General features: G+C 45.7%; 6 protein-coding genes across 6 annotated transcripts; 2 read left to right on the forward strand and 4 right to left on the reverse strand.

The window, feature by feature from the left end:
• Positions 1-1,786: 1,786 nt before the first annotated feature.
• Positions 1,787-2,892, reverse strand: AGABI2DRAFT_191020 (hypothetical protein). Its single transcript, XM_006458829.1, has one exon. It carries the CDS (start codon positions 2,876-2,878, stop codon positions 1,997-1,999), a length of 882 nt encoding a protein of 293 aa, XP_006458892.1. The 5' UTR covers positions 2,879-2,892; the 3' UTR covers positions 1,787-1,996.
• Positions 2,893-2,956: 64 nt separating this feature from the next.
• Positions 2,957-3,311, forward strand: AGABI2DRAFT_134481 (hypothetical protein). Its single transcript, XM_006458830.1, has 2 exons — positions 2,957-3,240; positions 3,290-3,311. The coding sequence occupies exons 1-2, from the start codon at positions 3,012-3,014 to the stop codon at positions 3,298-3,300; spliced, it is 240 nt and encodes a 79-aa protein (XP_006458893.1). The 5' UTR covers positions 2,957-3,011; the 3' UTR covers positions 3,301-3,311.
• Positions 3,312-3,661: 350 nt separating this feature from the next.
• AGABI2DRAFT_191023 (hypothetical protein) lies at positions 3,662-4,084 on the reverse strand (the record flags this gene model as incomplete). Its single annotated transcript, XM_006458831.1, has 2 exons — positions 3,792-4,084; positions 3,662-3,708 (listed from the first exon to the last, which is right to left on the reverse strand). Coding segments are annotated over exons 1-2 (336 nt in total), but the record flags the coding sequence as incomplete, so codon positions are not given.
• An 842-nt stretch (positions 4,085-4,926) lies between these two features.
• AGABI2DRAFT_65743 (hypothetical protein) lies at positions 4,927-7,466 on the reverse strand (the record flags this gene model as incomplete). Its single annotated transcript, XM_006458832.1, has 8 exons — positions 4,927-4,960; positions 5,013-5,051; positions 5,467-5,603; positions 5,998-6,284; positions 6,338-6,404; positions 6,481-6,737; positions 6,992-7,035; positions 7,333-7,466. The coding sequence occupies 8 exons, from the start codon at positions 7,464-7,466 to the stop codon at positions 4,927-4,929; spliced, it is 999 nt and encodes a 332-aa protein (XP_006458895.1).
• A 4,055-nt stretch (positions 7,467-11,521) lies between these two features.
• On the reverse strand, positions 11,522-12,685 carry AGABI2DRAFT_200755 (hypothetical protein). The gene is made up of 4 exons (XM_006458833.1): positions 12,411-12,685; positions 12,190-12,362; positions 12,035-12,136; positions 11,522-11,981 (listed from the first exon to the last, which is right to left on the reverse strand). The coding sequence occupies exons 2-4, from the start codon at positions 12,326-12,328 to the stop codon at positions 11,749-11,751; spliced, it is 474 nt and encodes a 157-aa protein (XP_006458896.1). The 5' UTR covers positions 12,329-12,362; positions 12,411-12,685; the 3' UTR covers positions 11,522-11,748.
• A 2,062-nt stretch (positions 12,686-14,747) lies between these two features.
• Positions 14,748-15,823, forward strand: AGABI2DRAFT_200756 (hypothetical protein; the record flags this gene model as incomplete). The annotated part of the gene is made up of 2 exons (XM_006458834.1): positions 14,748-14,798; positions 14,854-15,823. A coding segment is annotated over exon 2 (966 nt), but the record flags the coding sequence as incomplete, so codon positions are not given.
• Positions 15,824-17,414: the final 1,591 nt, after the last annotated feature.

Raw genomic sequence — 17,414 nt, forward strand, 5'->3', positions numbered from 1 at the left:
TGCTTCGTAACGAATTTTCTACTAAACTCACGAGGTCAACCCAAGTGACCAATAAAACGTGTTTAAAGAACATACACGACCCAAACGATTCAACGGCCCTCCGATATCTGTCTTCTTCCCGCATTGTTTCTATTCTAAGACGAGACCCGAGACTCGCCACGAGAACAGAAGCTTGACTTGGACTTCCTTTCTCAGAGACTTTTTTTCCCTTTCGGCGTAGACATATCGGAGACTTGGGCCGAGGTATCGAACTTTTCGACATTATTAAAAGAACCACCTATTCTATAAAATAACGAATAGAAACCTTCTTCCACGAAAAGAAAATGCCAGTCCAAAAAGCACATTGTTCCACCAACTCATAAGTACATATCTCAATCACGACGCCAAGAATCAAACCCAAGCAAAAAAAAAAAACAAGCACTCAATCAAAAGCCAAAGCAAGCTCCCTTTTCAAGAACGAAATAAAAATAAAAATAAACACATAAGACAAGAAAAAACCCACAAAAGTCCCTATCTGAAAAAAACAATCAAAAACCCTTCAGATCATCATCATCCATTCAAGTTCAACCCTAGATATTACCGAGTGACAAGCTTTTTCTTATTGTAAAAACGAATCTTTCCCTGACACCCTGAACAACCATGAACAAAAACAATACATCTAAAAATAGTCCACCACGCTAGAAGCACACAAACCCATCGCCAAAAGGGCCAAAAAAAAAAAAACAGAAAACAGAAAACAGATAATTCGACAACAGAATCGTTAGAGGGACGAGGTAAAAAAACGAATTCAATCAGAGTTAATAAAAAGTATATAGAGGAAAACCTTAAATCTCAAGAATGGAAATCTAGCCTCGTCTAGACCCAACCTTTCATTTTATAATTCATTTCCAGTCTTTGTTGATCATCGAATTATTCGACTCATCATCTCGTTTAACCAACCCCTCTTTCAACCACATGCACGAATATCAAAAAACTCGATCACCCTCCTAATTCTATTTTTTTTTTCATAACGAAAAACACAAAACAAAACAAACAGGACGGTGAAAAAATCTTGAAAAAATCTGTTATAAATTGTCATAACAACCGACTTAAACCACCTTTGGATATAACCGTCCATCGACACCATATCATTCAACATCTATCACTGATAGATATCGTTTCATCACTCAAAACCACCAAACAAAATGTCTCTCTCTCCTCAATGACAATCAAAAAAACAAACTCTCACAAAATCACCGTACAACCGTAGATAATGTATAAAACTCACCACCACCAAAAACCTCCTAATTCTAACGAAAAAAAAAAAACAAGAGAGACGATTATATACATAAATTGTCATAACAACCGACTTAAACCAACTTTGGCAGCCTTGCTTCAATATCATCCTATCATTGATAGATATCAACATCACGCAGCACGAAAACCCCGATCCTCGTGGGCACCCAAAAAAACAAAAACAAAAATCACCGTAAATAATGTGTCTCCCTTTCTCAACTACAAGCTATGCGTGACACACAACGTAAGAGGGAAACTGCTCATGATACCCAGAGCCTTGTCATACGAAAAAACAGAGGGAAAACACAAATTCAATTCCCCAACTCCATACAGTACTCAAATCAATCCCTCCCCCTTTCATTAACACCACGCCAACAACCCACCAAAAACACCCAAAACAACCCAAAAATCCAAAAAAAAATCCAAAAACTCTAAACGAAAAAAAATCGTCTTATACTCGTACTACGTGTAATACTCTGTAAAAAAAGCGTACTTTAAAAAGACTAAAAACTACGGGGAACCATACTATATTACAACCCTAACTCGTGTTCACAAAAAAGAGTCAAAAAAAGTCAAAAAGGACGGAGAGAAATACATGAATCGTTCAAAAACTCGAGAAAAGAGAAAAAAAAAGAACATATGGATACAGGTTTCATATACATACTCAAAAAAGAGTCAAGGAGGAACGAATTTTTCGTACTACATTCATTCATTCGAATGTTCAATGAATACCCAACGCACTCGAAGCAAAACTCTGCGCAACATCCGACGTAGGCGATTCAACCTCATCACCTCCATGTCCCTCACCACTCATCTCAATCACCGTCGGTGACGTTCCCCTTCCCACTTTCAACAACCCCGAGGCTCTCTTCTTAGCCTTCACAGGTGCCAAAGTCGTCGACGCCAACCTCTTGTACGAAGGTCTCCCTCCATTCCCAGCATACGCATCCTCATTATGATGATGATGATGATGCCTTTCCTGACCATCAGGACCAATATCCACGGCAGACACCGAAGAAGCTCTAGAAGACGATTCACCCCCCGTCGTACTCGTACTCGACGCCGACGGTGACCCTCTCCGTATCATAAATTGCGCCCCAGCAAGATGAGGACTCTGCAATTGTTGACTTTGCGGGGGATGAGGGTGCATATATGCACCACCAAGAGAAAACGACGATCCTCCATCACCCGAAGAACCACTCCTATCCGTCGAAGCACTGTTTGGTCTCGCATCATACTCAAATCGGTCTTGTTGGGGATTTTGGAAAAAGGTATCAAATTCGAGGGACGAAGGAATACCAACACCCTGAACGCCTCCTCCAAATCCAGCGGCCGACGACGGAGGCGGTAAAGCCGAAACGGTCCCTCTCCGATTCTTCGGAATCAGATTCAAATTCGTAGGAGCCTTTCTAGCCATAACAGCAGCTTCATAACTCTTCAAATCGTCATGCAAGGTCGTCCGTACACCCGATTCGCCACCACCCACAGCACGATCATTGTGCCGTTGTTGTAAATGGGCCGACTGCAACGACGTCGCAATCGCCGGCGTTTTGGAACTAGGCATTGAAGCCACCCGCTGTCGTCTATAGCCTGGAGGAGACATGGCGCCGCCATTAAGGGACGCAGAGGAGGGCGGTGAAGAGATCGGAGCCCCATCGGGTCCGCTCAACGGTGTCCTCACATATTGTTTCCAAAAATCTCGAAACTCCTTGGGCTCGCCGCTGTTACTCTGGTTCATGAACAAGTTGTTCCCTCCACCTGCGGCAGCAGCGCTCGAACTCTTCAGAGGAAGAGTCATCGCGACAGGCGGGGCGGATAGAGGAGGATTCTCTTTCAGCGGCATCGGTGTCGCATCTGGATCATCCGCGGGAACTTGGGACAGCGAGGACATACCCTCACCATTCTCAAGATTCATCATACGCGGAAAGAACGAGGTTGCACCGCCGGCGTTGGCATTGGCTAGGCCTGGGACACGATCAGAAACAGAAAAGAACATCAAGTCAAAAAGACGCACCGTTACGATAATCACCATGATGATCCGACAAGTTGTCTAAAGGCTAGATTGGGACGGAAATGAGCGACAGAAGCACGAGATGGCAACAGAAGATGATGGACTTACGTTAAAAGGCAACGGCTGGGATTGTTGCATGGAGAGATTATCGAGGGGGAGATGAACGTTGGACGAGGTAGCGGAAGATGGAATCGACTGTTCTGCGGTGGTGGGACTGTCATGGCTTCCGTCGCTGCTAGATCCAAATTCGACGGATCCGCGACGTAGATAGGCCGCAGAAGGCTGGACCGAATGGGGGTAGGGGTTTCCGGCGCCAGAAGGAGGAGAATGTTGGAGTGGGTGAGGAATTCCCTGGCTATTCACGTATGAGTGATGAGGCTGGCGGTGTGACAAGGGTTCAGGGCCACGCTGCATATCCTTATCTAGATGGATGAAAACCGAGGGTAGAATAATATGCATGTTTAGCGCTACAGTTTTGTCTAACGACGATAATTAAGAGTATTACCATGGAGTTGATGATAGCCTTCCCAGGGGACCCAAGAGGGTGCACCGGGGGCGGAGCGAGGATCGCTGTACATGTGGGACATACCGGGACCCACAGACCCACCGCCGCCGGCGGATGCAAAATGCGGATTACTCTTGAGCATTTCGGCCTGGGCCCTATATTTAGAGGTAAAGTCCTGGTTGGACGTATCTGCATAGAGAGAAGGAAAAGAAAAAGTCTGAGAAGGGTAGAGTGGGTCAGCCGCGGCGGGGGGTGGCTGGAGGAAAAAGTCGTCAGAGGGGTAGGACATGGGGAGGCGAGAAGCGATGGCAGCCGAGTTGGGAGGCATATCGGGGACATTGGGGCGAGGATTGTGGCCTGGGCCTACGGGGGCTGTCTGGCGGTGGAATTTGACATAGGTGCATCTGCACTTGCGCTGAACGCATTTCACTGAGTTGGGTCAGACATAGATCACTGATTTCATGACTAAAACACACCGCAGGGGTTGCTGCCATCGCAGGGGAGAGACGACTGGACACACTGGTCGCAGGCCTGTTTAGAGGTGGTAGCGCGAGAGGCCGAAGCGGAGCCCTTTCGTCTGCCTTGGACAGGGACGGGCTTTTCATTGGCATGGCACTTGTTGATATGTCTCGAGAGGAGATCGCTGGAGCTGGGTGAGGGACTGGAGCGAGGGGAGTGAGGAGTGGAGCACACCTTCGTGCAAACTGGTCACCGCAATACTGACACTTGTACGGTCTGTCGCCGGTGTCTGTGGAGAGTCAGCTGGGGTGATGATAATTCACTAATGCACTCACGAGAACGCATGTGGCGGGCAACATGCTGAGGGCGGGTAAAGGTGGCCTGGCAGACGGGGCACTTGTGGTCGCCTCCCATCTTCTTCTCAGCTGAAGCAATGACGGTGTAGTTATAAAAGATCAGATTATTTCCAAACTCTGTTACTCTCCCCACACGTCATCTTCACACGCTAGCCCCCCCTTGACAACCACGCCTGCCCTTCCTCCCCCCACCCCCGCCGAACCCTGCATACAACCCACCCCCCCTCGTGTTGGTCGTCTCTTCGTCCTCGCTGCCCTTCCTCGTCGTCGCCACTCTTCCCCACTTGCGCACAGACCACCTCTCTGAGACATGACGTCTTCTATTTGCGCGAGATCGTAGCGGAGATCAACCCACTGTACCCATCCGGACATCAACTGACGTCAACAATCACAACGCACAACTCACCTCGGCGCCCCAATCGGGCAAAACACTTCCGCCTTTGCCCTAAAAAAAAATAAAAACATGTTCAGCTACGCTCGCTTGCAACACTCCAAGGGAAACAAGTAAAAAATCCTCTATCGCACCAAACGCCCGGGGGCTTTCAATAATGCCAAAAGACCCCCCCCCTCCCGCCATCAAATCGGGGGCAATCCCTTGTCAGATCCCGATTTGACCCAAGATCGGTTGTTAAAAATAGAGCCTTCGATTCAAGAATTGGGGCACGATAATTTTTTTTTTTGAATTGCGCTCACATGAGCTGCTGCGCTTCTTGAAACCATGACCAAACAAGATTCGAAATCTGATCTTTTTGCAGCGGAAAATCTCTTTCTCGAGAGAGAAGGTTTCCCGTACAATTAGGAGGTGACACTCCGGAAAGATCCCTCCGCAGTCGAAATGAAAAAGAGATAAAAAAAAAAACACGCACGGAGTAAGATTATCAATCCCAATATACTCCATATTCACTGGAATATAATGTTTGTTTGGTAATGCATAACGCACTTCTCGTATCCCCTCATTCTCCTCGATAATCCTTTGTCCCATCTTGAACAGCGTAGCCTGAAATAGTTGAGTACAATAAACCCACATATAGATCCCGAAGTGAAAGCAACAATGCAAATTGGAGCATCAATCACGCATCCCGCTTCCCCAAAATTAAAAAAGAATGAACAAATGGCTTTCGTCATCCATCGCCACAAGAAAAAAAAACATAGCTGACATGTGTCACAACACAATGTCATATGATCTCTTCAGGGAAAAAAAAAAAAGAAAAAAATATCGGGTTGTCAAATCAACCGGCCACATCAAAAAAAAACGCCACCACGATGTGATCCCAACCAAAACCCAAATAAGTACGAACGGGAACGTTTATTCGGGGTTCCACCATCATCCCTGCCCGAACTCACCGCGCGCCGCCCACGTGGAAAAGAACGAAGAAAACCTTCAAACTCACCTGAACACTAGCACTCTCATCTTTCGCAAAAACCTCCACCGTCGCCTTCCTAGCTCTCTCAAACACTCCTTCATCCCACACACTTCCTTTATATCCTTCCTCCCCCTCCCTCACCACAACCTCAAACTCCACTTTCTTTGTCTCGTCTTTGGGTAAAGGAATAGAAATATCTTGAAACGTATATATCAAATCGATTGATGTCGAAAAAATACGATCGTTGACGGGGATGAGAGTAGTGAATTCGTCTTGAATGAAATCAGTGAATGATGAACCCGTGGATTTGAGGACTTGCGTTTGAGGAAATTAGAGGACATAATTAGGAAATGTGTGTTTTAGTTACCTAGGAGGTCGGATATACCAGCACTAACGCTAGCAATCAATTCATCCTTTTCCTTCCTCTTATCAACCTAACAATTCAAAAATCAGTCCTTCTCCAACAAAAAGAAAACTACTAAAAATCGAAAAAAAAAATAGAAAACGCACGACAACATTAACAATCCTCTTCTCCTCTCCATCTCTCCAAAACGCATGCTCATGCCCATACTCCTTCTCCCCACCTTCCTTTTCTTTTTCATCCCCATCCCCATTCCCATTCCCAGGCACAGAAATCCTCTTCCATCTCAATTGTTCAACTCTCACATCCGCTTTCTCGATATGACCATATTTCGAAACTATAAATGTACCGAGGTGAAGAGCGAATTTCTCAGGTGAGAGAATGTGAGGGGATATTTTCGCAATATCTAATATATCAAGTGAGTGAGAGGGAAGGGAAGGGAAGGAGAGAGAGACGCGGGGGGGAGGGAGGGGGTTTAAGAAGGTGATTGATATACGCACAGTAAATGATGTTCTTCACTATTCATACCATTATAAACCCCAGGTTCAAGGGGGTAACCACGAGAACGAACGAACGAGAAAAGAAAAGAAAAGAAAATCAAAAGTCAGGAACCCAGTTATTTAAAAAAGAGATACGTGTCAACAAAATTAAGGTACACACCAGAATCTGTGGCAACAACCACCGAATTATCTGCTTGAGTATAACTATATGCGTGTTTTTAGAAAAAAAAAAAAAAAAAGTTGATCAAAGGTACCATCAGTAATGTGTTAATAACCCCCTGAAACCGAACAATTCCTTAAAAACACATCATAACTTATCGGCCAACGGTCTAGACCTTTCAAGCCGACTTGGCATTTCATCCCAGGCCTCTCTTCCAACAAAAAGGTCATGTCATGCCGTGCCGAAAAAAAACATCCCATCCAAAAAAACACACGCGTACCAATGCGAAACGACGTGTTGTTTTGTGCATAATGAAAAAAAGGAGATTGAAAGATACACACCTGGTCGAAATATCTCCCTGCAAAAGTACCGTAACGTTGTACTCAACAACATGATGCCATTTCCCATCCCCCCTCACAATTCGGAACACTCGGACATTGGCTTTGCCGTACTCGGCACGCGACAGACTCGACATTCCCAAATCTAAAAAAGAACGATGGTCAATATCAGAGAGAAGACATCGCATGAAGAGGGGGAAAGATAAGTTGTTGGGGAGGGAAGAGAAAGAGAGAGAGAGCAAAGGAGTTAAAAAGCCCAACACTCCACCAACAGCGAGGAGAATATAAGCCGAAGATGCCAAGCTTCCCCCTAGCGCCACTGCCGTACTCTCTCTCTGTAGGGGAGGGGGAAAACCCTTGATAGTTCGGCGGCCAGTGGCACCTTTTTGTCTCCGAGGTAATCCAAAGTGATCTCTCCACCCCGCTGATTCCCTAAAAAAACTCCTCTTCCAAATCCAATTCTCTCCATCCCCCTCCACATACACATTTTCAAATCCCAAGACTCTCTCGACGAAAAAACCAATCTCGAAAAATCAAATTAACAAACGCTCACAATTTGTTATTGAGGGAGAGCAAAGATTCAAAACAGCTCAAGAAAGTGGAGTGGGTAAATAGTCAAGTCGTGGTTGGAGACGAGAGTCAGCTTTGTTGGGGTTTTTCTTGGAGCTAGCGCTCTAGACCAACAACAAATTGATCTTCGCTGTCTGTAAAAGAGTAGAATGCAATTACAGAAACATGTTTTAAAATATATACATCGGCATTGGGTCCTTTACTCCGCATTATATGCAGAGTCCAGACCCCTGTTCAATGATAGATGATAGAACATACGATAAGTGGCTCGGATCTTCGGTACTTACACCAACTTTAGCTGATAATCATAATCACGACTTCTCCCCGCCTTTGACATTATCACTTGAATATAGAATCGCCTTGGACCGTTCCACTAGCTTGCGATAGCGTGAAATACGCAAAAGTGTTTCACGGAACTTGTTCTTTCACACGCCCAAATTCGATAACGCGCCGATGATTATCGGTGTGGTGTGATCCCTACAGACCCTACTCCCAGCATATGGAACTTGGTTAAATCCGCGGTGTACCTGCTTTTAACGATGTGCTTCCATGATCACGCATTCAAGTCGTCATGTCGAGCAGAATCCAAGAGGACAGTGCCGCTAAAGGCTAGGCGGAAAATACGGGCGGCGGCGGCGATGCTGCTAGTAAAGGACAAAGGAGAAATGCACATATAAGGACGTATATGCTTTTCTACCACAATCCCACTAGTTCAGCCTGGCAGTCGGAATTTTAATTTAAAAGATTCTCGCCTCCTTATCGTATACCAACGCTTTGGTTTACCGATTAGATGAATTCACAAACTCATCCTTTGAGAACCAAAACATTTGCAACGCTCTCCCACACTGCTGACTGAACACCTTCTGGCCTGAGAAATGAGGCGACTCGGGGCTTATAATTAGCTCGTGCTTTGACAGATCGGCATAATCCGTGATATCTGATAGTTCAACCCGGATAGCTTATGGCGAACATGAAGGTTAGAGGTGATAGGGAACTGGGCTAGAAACCCTGGCCGGCTCTCCTGGTAGTATATTTCCCTTGGAGTAGAAAAGAAGCCCCGACGGGCGGGCGGGTCGACTGTGGAGAGATTCCTTGACCGTACGTAGAGAGCTACGGGACTGCTCAGATACGTAGCAGCCCTCCTTTTGCTAATTGTCCCCCTCCAGAAGATAGGACAGGTGGTGGGCAGGTTAAAGAGAAATCCCGCGAGAGGTGGGGACGAAGGAGAAAGAGGTTGTGACCCCCGTGACTAGTGACACTCCGTCGCTCGGTACCTCTTTCGGTAAAGCGTTCATCGTCAACTACTTAATCTCGAAACTGCATGATTAAGTGAGTTGTCGTTCTGGAAATCTATTTAATGTGGTCGTTGAGCCTTCGTTTTTAGGCTTTTGCATACATCCGAGGTTCGTGAATTTTAATATCCGGACACCACTCTCTCCGGCCGGACGAAAACTGTTGCTCTTGAAGAATGGCCTGATCAGGACTTCCAGATAGAGAAGGCCGTCCATTAACTCGGAGATGAAGGTGGATGTGGCCGTTTACCGGCCGATTTACAGATAGATTACCGAATACTACATACATACAATTTACAAAAAAAACATTGTGACAACGATATTGTCTTCCAAGTCTAATGGGACAGATCTAGATACGGGGTTAGATCATCGATTCAGTTCATTGATCGCGCGAAGCAAGCGAAGCCTGACAATTGTCAATGTCATCGCCTCGTTGATGTTATTCGGTACGGTAGTACTTTCACATACCGCCTCATACCGCCGGTGATCATCGATCAGCAAGAGACGAGGGTCAAACTTTCGGGAATTGGGGTTGACAACAAGCCCACCTATCATATAACATGCATCACTAATCACCGGCTCATCCCTGAACTTAGTGATACAAAGAAGGGGTCTTTATGAGATAACAATGATAAGTTTTCAATTCTGTATATCTAAATGGAAAACACGAGGCGAGTCGGAAGCAGGTCGGAAGAGAGGAAGATATGGACATTGTGTAACATTAGCCAAGGGGATTCCCATCGATGAAGCATTCTCGCGTGTAATTGGTTGCATATGGCAGTGCCACATCAGTGTGAGAGAACCCCTCTTCGACGAACCAAGTAATTGCGTGTGAAGCAAATTGAATTCAAATGGCAGAGCTGACGTTAAGGGTAGTAACTTCGATGACCGGGCTTCCTTGCCTACTCCAAAGGTACTACGAATATTTTACGTTGATGAAACTAGTCCTGGTCATTGTTGACGACCGTGATACCGATCATACACTACTGACGCAAGAAACGCGTCACAGCTTGTAATGTTATTTGACTAGCTACGTTACATAAGCAACTCAGGTAATAGGAGAATCACGCCTCGCATCTAGCCGAGGTTAGCAATGGCATACACGTGCGCTGCTGCGGAACGTCGACTTTCGCTTACAGATCTACTAGAGTAACCTATGTCTTCACACGAGACGGTGAAAGAACAACGCTTTTCCATTCCCATGTTTCGCCAAACTATAATGGTCGTTACTTTCCAGAATAGCCCCTAACTACATAATCATCTTCGTCACATCTCAATAAGTATTTGGCGGTGCATCGGCTGTCTTCATTAAACACCCTCTACGTCATTCTCTTGAAGTTTGAAGCTCGAAGCGCAAATTCAATACACTCACCGCATTGGTAGTGATTCCTCAGCGCTCAGCCCTCAAGAGAGAAAAATCGTAAATGTTCATAGATGTACTGCCGCTGACTCGGATGAGCTGTCGGTTTCGGCATGCTCAAGATATAATTTCTCGACGGATTATCAGTTCCGGTTTCTCAGAAGCCAGCAGTCTAAGCGTATATGGAAAGCTGAAATAGAGAAGAACGAAATGAAAGATGCATGTGATCGAGGCAGCGCCGTGGCCAAGGTTCCGACACCTTCAAGGCTTCTCCTGATCAATTCCATTTAGACGACAGGAAGACAGATGGCAGTTCACCGTCAGGGTCCTTTGGTCGCGAGGGGGTCTAAAGGGTCTTACATACATCTGGGAGATTTGAACACACTTCGTAGATAGGAGATTTCAGAAGGCTCGCACGAGAAGTAGTACTTTTACTTACTCTTGTTCAACAAGGTTTTTACATAAGGTAAGTACATAGATTTTTGAGTACGGTTCAAACGGACATCATGGAGCGAGTGGAGAATGGAAGAAGAGAATTGATGAAAACCGGACCCCTACTTGGTTAATGGTTGAGTCAAGGTCATCCACGTGTTATGTTTTAAATTGTTTCTCTAACCTTATCCGAGCAGGTGTTTCATGGCCATGATCAAAAGACAACGTTATGTTGTACGATGAAATTCATAAATCGGACGCGTGACATACACAAGAAAAAGAATAAAAGAACGTCAGTTTTTACAGGGAAATTGATCCTTCTCTCCAAACCCATTCTTGATGTTTATTCTGTGCAGAAGCTTCAACGCAAAAGCCACGACCGCGTTCCCATTGCCAGTCTATTGTTCCACAAAATTTGTAGATGTGAAGTCGAAGGATATGCCAAAGATAAGCAAATTGCCACGTTGGCATTCAAGGCCTGAAGGCGGTGCTAGATGTCAATCCAGAGATAAACTCATTCACCGATGAGACTTCGGATACAGATCAGGCATAGGTATGAGCAGTGTTAGAAAAGATGAGACCGGCGGCGTTAGTGCTGACCGGAGTATGGCGAGGGAAGGGCGCTCCCTTCCGCAAACATCAACGTCACGGACAATTAGATCCTCGGAATCCTGATCATGACGCTCAGAAATCATCATCGACGTCCATCGAAAGCAGGTGCAATGGAAACATATCGAATGTTCGCGTCTTGTCCTGTGGAACGATTCAAAGCTCGATTGTCTCCTTATGCTTGAATTTCCTTCCAGCCCTATCTGCAGAACGGAAACGAAACTGATTGCCATATAGATCGAATTCGAAGTGAGGTTTATCGAGAACCGTTGTTTCGGGTGTTTCTTCCGGGCCCAAAATGGGGAAAGGAGTGTCCGCGTTGTGAGAAGGTGGTAGAGTTGAATAAAGAGGGATTGAGAGCGCGAAAATGGAGTTTGCTTTTGGTATCACTGTGCACCTCACCGGTTACAAAACAACCTATGAATAGCGAATCACCACTTACATTTGACAGCATTCGTCTTGGTGATTATTTTGAAGGCGTTCTCGGTTTCATGTATGATAATACCGGTGATGCCAACAAGGCATGGATTTTTACTCTGGCGAACTGCATGGGTTGGTCACAAGGCTGCTGGGAGAAATTTGATATAAACCACGTACCACTTATGACGGCACCGTGAAAATCTGCTTTAACGAGCTTAGGAAACATGATTTGCGACGATGGTATCGATTTTGTCGTAGGTGAAGAGCCGTCTTTGGGAGGTAAAGCCAATGTGAGAAGCTCGGACATGTAGCTCATCCAGAGGTGATGCAGCGGCACAAAAAGGCGGTACCTGTAACAGGAATGAGCACTTTGTCAATGAACACCCAACGATACTCACTCTGCTTGTGATTTATCCAACTTCCAAACCCCTTTTTCCTTGGCTTCGCGCTTCCCAATCACTCCCAACTTTTTCCGCTTTTTCGACTCCTGTGCTCGTCGATGTTTCTCTTCCTCCGCTTTTCTCTTTTCAGACTTGCGAACGGGATTCTCGAGAAGAAGTTGACGTCCCTTCACCCGATTCGCATACAACGCGTCTGGATCTGAGGTCGCAGTGAGGTTTGAAGTGACATATTGAGGAATGTAAGGTGTTGAGCTTTTGAAGACAACACGTTTTCCCTTGAAGATTGAGATCAAATTCAGGTTTATAAGAACAAACTAAGACTGACTGTGACTGTCGAAAACTCCTTGTAAAGGTCTATGGACTTGATATTGGATTTATCCGCCATTTGTGTGGACAGAAATTGCATGGCAGTTCCGTATTTGTGCATTTATTTGTCTACGGCTCCTGGACAAAACAACGCGTTCGAGGTAATTTTATACCAAACTCAATCTCGAATTCAGATGAAGAACTCAAAAATCTGACGACTGAATACTATTGGTGGGCACAGTTTTTCAAAGGAAGCTGATTGACGTTGTCTGAAGGGGAGAAAAACGAGTACTAGCTGGCGGATTTGACCAGTTTATTATTTTCAGTCGAAGCCTCGAAGCCAGGCCAAACATTACTCCCATATGACAAATTTGGTAAACCAGGATAAGTATGCGGTGTGCTGGACGATTCGGATGGCGAGCGATTTATTGGTGTGGAAGATACGGATTTACCGTATAGTTGTTTCTTTCAAAAATGAGCGGTGAAAACATATGCCACGAATATCGTCGTCGCATGTTCGACTACAACTTGTTCAAGTGCAACATTCACTCCTTGGTGAAGCCTTTACGCACGTTTTCCAGATTTACGCCACAAGGTCAAACTGAATGCTGGTCTGGCAAAACAAACTACCCTGCGAGCCGAAGCCATGTGCCACGAGATGCTTGAATGTTCTTTGAACAGCTTTCTCGAAAGCCTCTCCCTATTATCGCCCCATTATAAATGGTTTGACCATGCCTATGAGCAACCGAAGGCTAAGAGGCTGCTTAGAACACCTGCGGAAACGGCTTTTCCTAAATCCCCTCCGAAAAGAACCATCAAGCATTCTAGCAAGGCGGCAGCATCTGCAGTCCTGCCCAGGCAGGAGGTACACGAATTCAATCCTGGAGTAATATTGCCAATGTTCTTCAAATAAACTGGAAGCTAATATTGACGACAGAATGTGGATACAGTTCAATGGGAGGCTTTTCGAAACGTGTCACCGGTATGCATGAGGAAAGCGAAATGCAAATATTCAAACGTTTGGAGGAGATAGCCTATCATTCCTGTGTCGTTCCAAGAGATTTCTGAAGTTCCGCTCAACTACAATAGTCATTGTATTTCCTGATAAGGTGTATCACCATCCTCGTTTTCACATTATCGACAGCTTTTTGAAGGTACTTGTCCTAGGCTATTCGTAACTGGCAAAGTTTCTTAATTACATACAAAGCTGAAAATCCACATGAGAGAAGAAATAATCAGTGGAATTCAAACATCGGGCTGGTTGGATAGTGTGACTCAGAGTATTAGATCGACCTTCAGGATTACCCAATCGCCTGCGGTGTGTTGAAATACCAAGTGTAAATTCAACTGTAATTCTCTATATATCAGAGTCGAGAAACGTCTTCAAACTTCGATACCTAAATCCCTTTGCGAATGCACTACGCACATCTACCTTGCTGCATACAAGGATGAATTTTTACGTGGAAGGTAAAGTTGACGATGCGGAAAGTTCTTGAGGCGTGTACGGATTTCTATGGGAAGGGTACGAGGATCGATTTAAGAGGGAGAACTTGAAGGAGCATTGGTGGCAAAGGTGAGATGATTATCCAAGCTGTGACAAGTAAATGCTATACGAATGTTATAAGTATACGGGAGCAGAAAGCGGCGGACTCGGAACTAATACAGATTCCGGAAACATGACCAAACACTGTGCTAGCGAACGGGTTCAACATCACGACAAGCCTGGAACCTGGCAATGCAAGGGACGTTGCCGAGCGCCTTACAGGCAGTGTAGTGCCTCGACGCACTAGCGTTCCTTTCCTCCCCTCCTCTCCCTGTACAAAATGGCTCCCAGGAGGAAATGGAATACGTTCAAGATCTCGCTTCGAGACTTCTTTTTTTCGGAGGACGAGGACGGGATTCAGAACGGTGGGTGCTTCAGTGACAATGCGCGATGAAACTTGACAGAGTTTCGCATAGACTTCCGACGCCAAAGGGACTTCATCCAAAATATCACCAATAATACCATCTATGTACGTGGAGAAAACAATACGGTGCTGAGGCAGGATGGTCAAGGAGACCGCTACATCGTGACGCAAAGTAGGTAAAACTATATTGCCCTTCCTCTTGTCGAGCTCACCTTGTCATTGTACAGTCATGAGTTTACTCTCAAAACATATCATTCCGGGGGCTGCACACGATTCCTTTGCCCGTGATCCTCCTCCTCGTTGCCATCCTGACACCCGGGTCAAATTAATCGATCGCATCACCGCTTGGTTTGAAGGCCAAGTACCACTGGAATTACTCCTATGGATAACTGGCCCCGCCGGTGTTGGAAAATCCGCCGTCGTCCAGACTTTTGCCGAGCATCTTGTCAAGTGCGGACAACTTGGAGCATCTGTGTTCATTTCTCGACCCAACAAACGAGACAACCCACATGGCGTATTCATTACCATCGCCTATCAGCTAGCCACACGGATCGAGGCGTATCGCAATTATATCGTTGAGCGGCTCGGGCTCGACCCGGAATTGCTCAACGGGGATTTGCAAGCCCAGTTCACAACACTTATTGTCGAGCCGTTCGCGGTGAAGCAACTCGGAGCTGGCGGTAAACGATGGGGTATACTATTGGATGGGCTTGATGAGCTACGAGGGACAGATGCGCAATGCGAAATCATCCAACTGGTCAGCGCCTTTATGAAAGAGCATTCCAATGTTCCTCTTGTCTGGATAATAGCCAGTCGTCCCGAATCACATATATCGAACACGTTTGAGGACGATGAACTACGGCTCAGTTATTGGTCGGAGTACATTCCGATCGACTCCACCGAAGCCTGCGAAGACGTCGAGCGGTTTTTACGATCAAGTTTCAAGACAGTACGAAAGAAATTTCGGCATTGCGTTTCCAGTGACTGGCCCAGCAACACCGACTTCCTGAAACTTACTGCTGCGGCGTCTGGTCTGTTCATCTATGCTGAAGTAGTGATGCAGTTCATCAGAGACTCAGGGCACGCCGATCCTGTCTCTCGTTTTGAGATTCTCTTATCAGTCATCGATCGCTCCAATGCCATTCCAAGCCAAGAGAATCCCTTTGTTCATTTGGATGCGCTCTACCACGAAATTCTGTCTTCGATGCCGCCGACGGTATGGCCTACGACAAGACGATTACTTGGTGTGGCGATTTATGGGGGGCAGGCTATCCTTGGATGGCGTAATAATTATTTGCGCCAAAATGTCCTAACCCTCCGAGGAACGTCTATACTCTTTGGCATCAGTCGAAATGCTGTCTATGCGAGCTTAGACAAATTGCGATCCACCCTCAAGATACCAGATTGGAAAGTTGCTCATAAGAAGCCGTTGACATTCCTTCACGCGTCGTTTGCCGATTATCTGAAGGACTCGAAGCGAGCCGGTGGTTTTCATGTCAGTAGTGAAGGCACTACACAAGGAATGATGTCGCGACTTTTAGAGATCTGGAACAAGTGTAGTGGAGATGACATTAGCACAGGTATGTATCGCCTCCTCGTCTTCATAGCATATATATTGACGTTTAGAGCGTCAGTTGAAGCGGTGTGGCACCAATACTGCTTGGACTTGACTCACGAGTCGCCGTCAAGAGGCATTGAAGAATTCTATATCAAACTTTTCCATGACAGTGTGAGTCACTCAGGCGGGGCGGTGTTGAAGATTTTGCAGGGATCAATCGAGTCTCCCGCATATACTTTGCTATGGAAAGTGAATATGAGAAAGCTCTGCTATTTTTTGAATGTGGGTGACTTGATGTATCTTGCTCATAGCATAAAGGTAAAATCACTCTCAAATTCTAGCTTTGACTTGGATCTTCACCCTTTTTTTCGCAGAGGATTCCAGTCGATCCCCGTTATATAGGATTTCTCCGGAAAGTGCAGCTCGAAGACCTTGTGTTTGGACACCTTGACTGGAATGAGATGAGCCCGGCATATGCTCACTATGGGAAGAAAGGTAAACTTTCGGGGAAGACTTGGGTGATACACCGGGTGAGTGGAGTGCACCTCATTACGGCTGAAATCTTTCCTGAATATATCTTGCCCTTCTACCGCTAACAGCCACGTTCAAGCGCTGAATTAACAACATTTGTGTCTGATCTCCTATCGCTTCAGGAACGCTCACCGGAGATGAGAGCTTTTATCCTGGGGGGTATACCTAAGGAGCGGGTTGTTGTCTTTCAACGTCCTTTGAATGAGAAGCCTGTTATCCAGGCAGACTTTATGTATTATGTTATTCCTTACCCCGAGTAATTCCACATCTGTGTTGCGACTCGTTGGAGAAGTGAAAAAGGGCGGAAGAGGCCTTGAAGTTGGAGATGGGTGATCGTGAGCAAGGTCGTTGGGAAAGAAAGACAGGTAAGGTTGAGGAGGAAATGATTTAGAACCTCTACAACGTTGGAATACTACTATTTTTACCAGCATTCCGAATACCGACCAATTTCTGAAGCAGCAAAGTTTCGTAAAGAAGAAGAATGGGTATGATCAAGCGCGAATCGTAATGTACTTATACGCTCACTCTTTCTATGGAAGTAGTCTGATCCCTGAGATACCCGATAAATAATCAAAAACGAAGTTATGGGCTACAAGTGAACGTAGGTCTTAATTTCGACACATCAGTCAATTTAATTCCTAAAGCTTACCTGCATAGGAACCCAAACTTGCGTCGCAATATTTTTCAAAACACCTTGAG

Source organism: Agaricus bisporus (genome assembly GCF_000300575.1).
Source record: "Agaricus bisporus var. bisporus H97 unplaced genomic scaffold AGABI2scaffold_3, whole genome shotgun sequence".
Taxonomy (NCBI): Eukaryota; Fungi; Basidiomycota; class Agaricomycetes; order Agaricales; family Agaricaceae; genus Agaricus; species Agaricus bisporus.